Source organism: Artemia franciscana, chromosome 19, assembly GCF_032884065.1.
Source record: "Artemia franciscana chromosome 19, ASM3288406v1, whole genome shotgun sequence".
NCBI lineage: Eukaryota > Metazoa > Arthropoda > Branchiopoda > Anostraca > Artemiidae > Artemia > Artemia franciscana.
Genome location: NC_088881.1, coordinates 36,210,827 through 36,214,048, shown reverse-complemented (window position 1 = coordinate 36,214,048; position 3,222 = coordinate 36,210,827). Strand labels below are relative to the sequence as shown.

Below are 3,222 nucleotides of genomic sequence, written 5' to 3'. Positions count from 1 at the left end.
TCAAGAATACTCGATGGTTTCAAATGATGAGAAAGACGGAAATTAGCCACTTTATTTATTATGATTTAAAAATCATCTTGTTTTATTATTGACAAGTTCCCTGTTATAACATGTTGGTAAGTGGGATTTACAAATGAACCTAGTTGCTTACAATTACAAACAGGTTTCTAATTTATATCACTGTCCAATCTTTTAAGTATTAAATTATAATTAAAAATCATTTGCCCAATTGTTTTTGAAAATTTATAAGTTAAAACTGGATTATCATTATAATTGAAATTACTAGGAAGGGCGTGTTTCACACCCCACTGATTTGAAATTTCAGGTAAATTAATATCTTCAATCTGCTTACGAGTAAAATTAATAGGTAAATATAATCTGCTGTCCTTATTACCAATCTTGTCAGACTTATTCTTTTTTTAAATAAATTTCGTTTTAGCTAAAATACAAATTGTATCGCAAATTACTTTGAAATTATATTCAGGAGCTTTATTATTCTTAACAATCCAGAAAAGTTTGATTAAATTCCTCTTGGATAATTTATTTAGACATTTTATCACAGAAGTCATACCCTTCGATTCAAGTAGTTGGCATATATTGTGTTGAGTGCAATGCCTAAAAATTGTAATCTTTCACTTGATTTTCGGTAGCACAAGATTTTGAGGTTGAACTCATCATGGCCATTAGAAGAAAAGTGAAAATGTTGGGCCATCCTTCGGATAATCTGACTTTAGTTTCAATTAGACTTCGACTATTACCTCCAATAAGAGAAGTTCTTGTTGGCCCACCTTCTGCAAATACAGCCATGAAAATACAGCCTCGTGAATATAATAAGGATACGTTTTTGCAAGCCAACTGTCGGTTTATTGTCGAACATGAGGCTGATTACCATTTTTATTTGGCGGATTGAACAAATCCGGATTGAAATTTTTATTGGACTCTTATTGAACAAATTATTTTTCGAGGGTCAGAAGAGTGTAGATGCCCGATCTGTTTGTTTCCACCAATTGCTGCCAAAATGACCCGCTGCGGGCATATTTATTGCTGGGCCTGCATTCTGGAATAAATAGAAACAAATGATGAAGCGTCGGGATGCAGCTGCACGGTTTGTAAGGCCCATGTTTACAAAGAGGACTTGAAAAGTGTCATCTATGTTGCTCAGCCTTCATAAAGAATCGACGAAAAGATTACGTTCTTGCTGATGTGTCTGGAAGATAAATCAATAGTGCCTCGCTTCTTAAGTCAACCGCCAGCTAAGGAATTGGGACAAATAAATAATGAAAGAGGCCAAAACCTTGTTCGCGCAACTCCTCAGGAGGTCACTGACCATATTGTACGTCGTGAAAGAAAACAGCTGGAGGCCCAACTGAAACACGATGAAGACGACCAAAATAAGAAAGCAAAATTTATAGAGGAAGCGCTTGGCTTGTTTGAGAAGTGGAGGAATCAATTAGCGGCCCAGGTTCGGCCGCAGAAGCGGGGGAATTCGGCAGAAGTTTCAGCGGAAGATCTCGATAAGATTAAACTTGAAGAACAAGAAGTCCATTATTTTTACCAAGCTCATAACGGACAGAACATCTACCTACATAATGATTGCTTTCAAATGTTGAAACATGAGTATGGTAGTCTGCAAGCAGCTCCGCGTGTTCTTAGTGGAACAATAATTCAACAAGAAACATATTCAATGACCCATGAGTTGAGAAGTGATTTGCGGTATTTAAGACATCTACCGGTGACGACTGCATTTGTAGTCGTGAAAGTAGAACTAGATGATGTGTCATCAGCCAAGAAACGTTTGATCATTTCAGAGATCGTTTTCCTGAACGTGAAGAACGCCCAGGAAGTATAGAACATGTGGAAAAAAAGCTTCTTGGCTCTTCTCTTCCTTTCCCATTCTGCTCACGGGATGAATTACAACATGGAGATGAGCCGGGCCATTCTCAACAACAGGAGAGTGAGGAAGTTCAATTCAAGCCTTCACATGGTTGGCAACCTGAGCCTTCTCCTGCTTGGCAACCTCAACCGCTTGACTTATTGGGAGAAGATTGTTTTGGCGAGGTTCAACGCCAGGACCGACGGCTACGTTATGACGTTGAAAGAAGAAAGGAATGGGCACTCAATCAGAATAAGGCAAGGAGGGAAAAACGTCATCGCTACCCAAAACCATGCCGCTTTGATTGATGATTGCCTTATTAAATAAATGTATATTTCTTTGACAATGTGTGTAAGATTTATTTGAGGCAGTTAAAAATTACTCTTCATCTGAGCAAAAATCAGGAATTATTACTAAGATTTAAAGAAAAAAAATAAGAGAATATAAAAGGGTGATAAAAAAAATGACAGAAGCTTAGAGAATAACAGAAGGAGTTGGAGTAAGCTTTCAATCTAGGTAATATAAAAGATTTCTGGTCAAAAATGAAATCAAAAAATGTTGATAACAGAAAGCCTATCAGATAGCCCTGCGCCGATACTTGGTCAATTTATTTAGAGAGTATAGAATGCATAGAATTAAGTAATGACAATTGGAGCGATTTTTGTTGTTCCCTATGAGAGAAAAGGATTATGATTTGGCAAGAGAATTTTGTCAGAAGGTCTGGACCAGGAGCTGATGGAATACAAGCAATTTTGATAAAGAGGTCACCTAAAGTGATATTGCCTGTGTTAGTTTACTTATTTAATAGGATTATTAGTAATGGAGTATGGTCTTCTACATGGAGAACATCGATAATGGTACCTATATTTAAAGGGGGAGTCCCAGGGATCTGAGAGTTAAAGGCTGATAGCGTTAGCTCCTATATTTAGCAAAACCGTGGAGAAAATTTTAGATAGCCGGTTAAATGATTGGCTAGAGAGTTTTGCAGTTATGAAAGAAGAACAGGAAGATTTTAGAAAAGGTTTTAGTACTACGGATAGAATATTTATTTTAAGTTGATTAACTGAAAAGTGTAGATCAGGACAAAATAAATTATGTGTTGCGAGTTCTGCTTAAAAAAGGCCTAGATGATATGAGGCTGCCTTCTTGTTTTAATTCGTTTGGTTGTAAATATGTATTTTGAAACTAGTGCAATATTAAGAGTACGCATTTCAATAGTATGTATTTTGAAACTAGTGCAATATTAAGAGTACGTGGGTCGGGTCTTTCGAGACCTTCTATAGTTAAGAAAGGAGTAAAGCAGGGAAGTGCCTTGTCACCTCGACTTTTTGGTCTTTTTATTAATGTCG

The 3,222-nt window shown here is 36.7% G+C and overlaps 1 protein-coding gene across 1 annotated transcript; it reads left to right on the top strand.

Moving 5' to 3' along the window:
- The first annotated feature begins 676 nt into the window (after window positions 1-676).
- On the top strand, window positions 677-2,850 carry LOC136039131 (E3 ubiquitin-protein ligase RNF10-like). The gene is given in 2 exon segments (XM_065722617.1): window positions 677-1,062; window positions 1,174-2,850. Coding segments are annotated over 2 exon segments (1,062 nt in total). The 3' UTR covers window positions 1,850-2,850.
- Window positions 2,851-3,222: the final 372 nt, after the last annotated feature.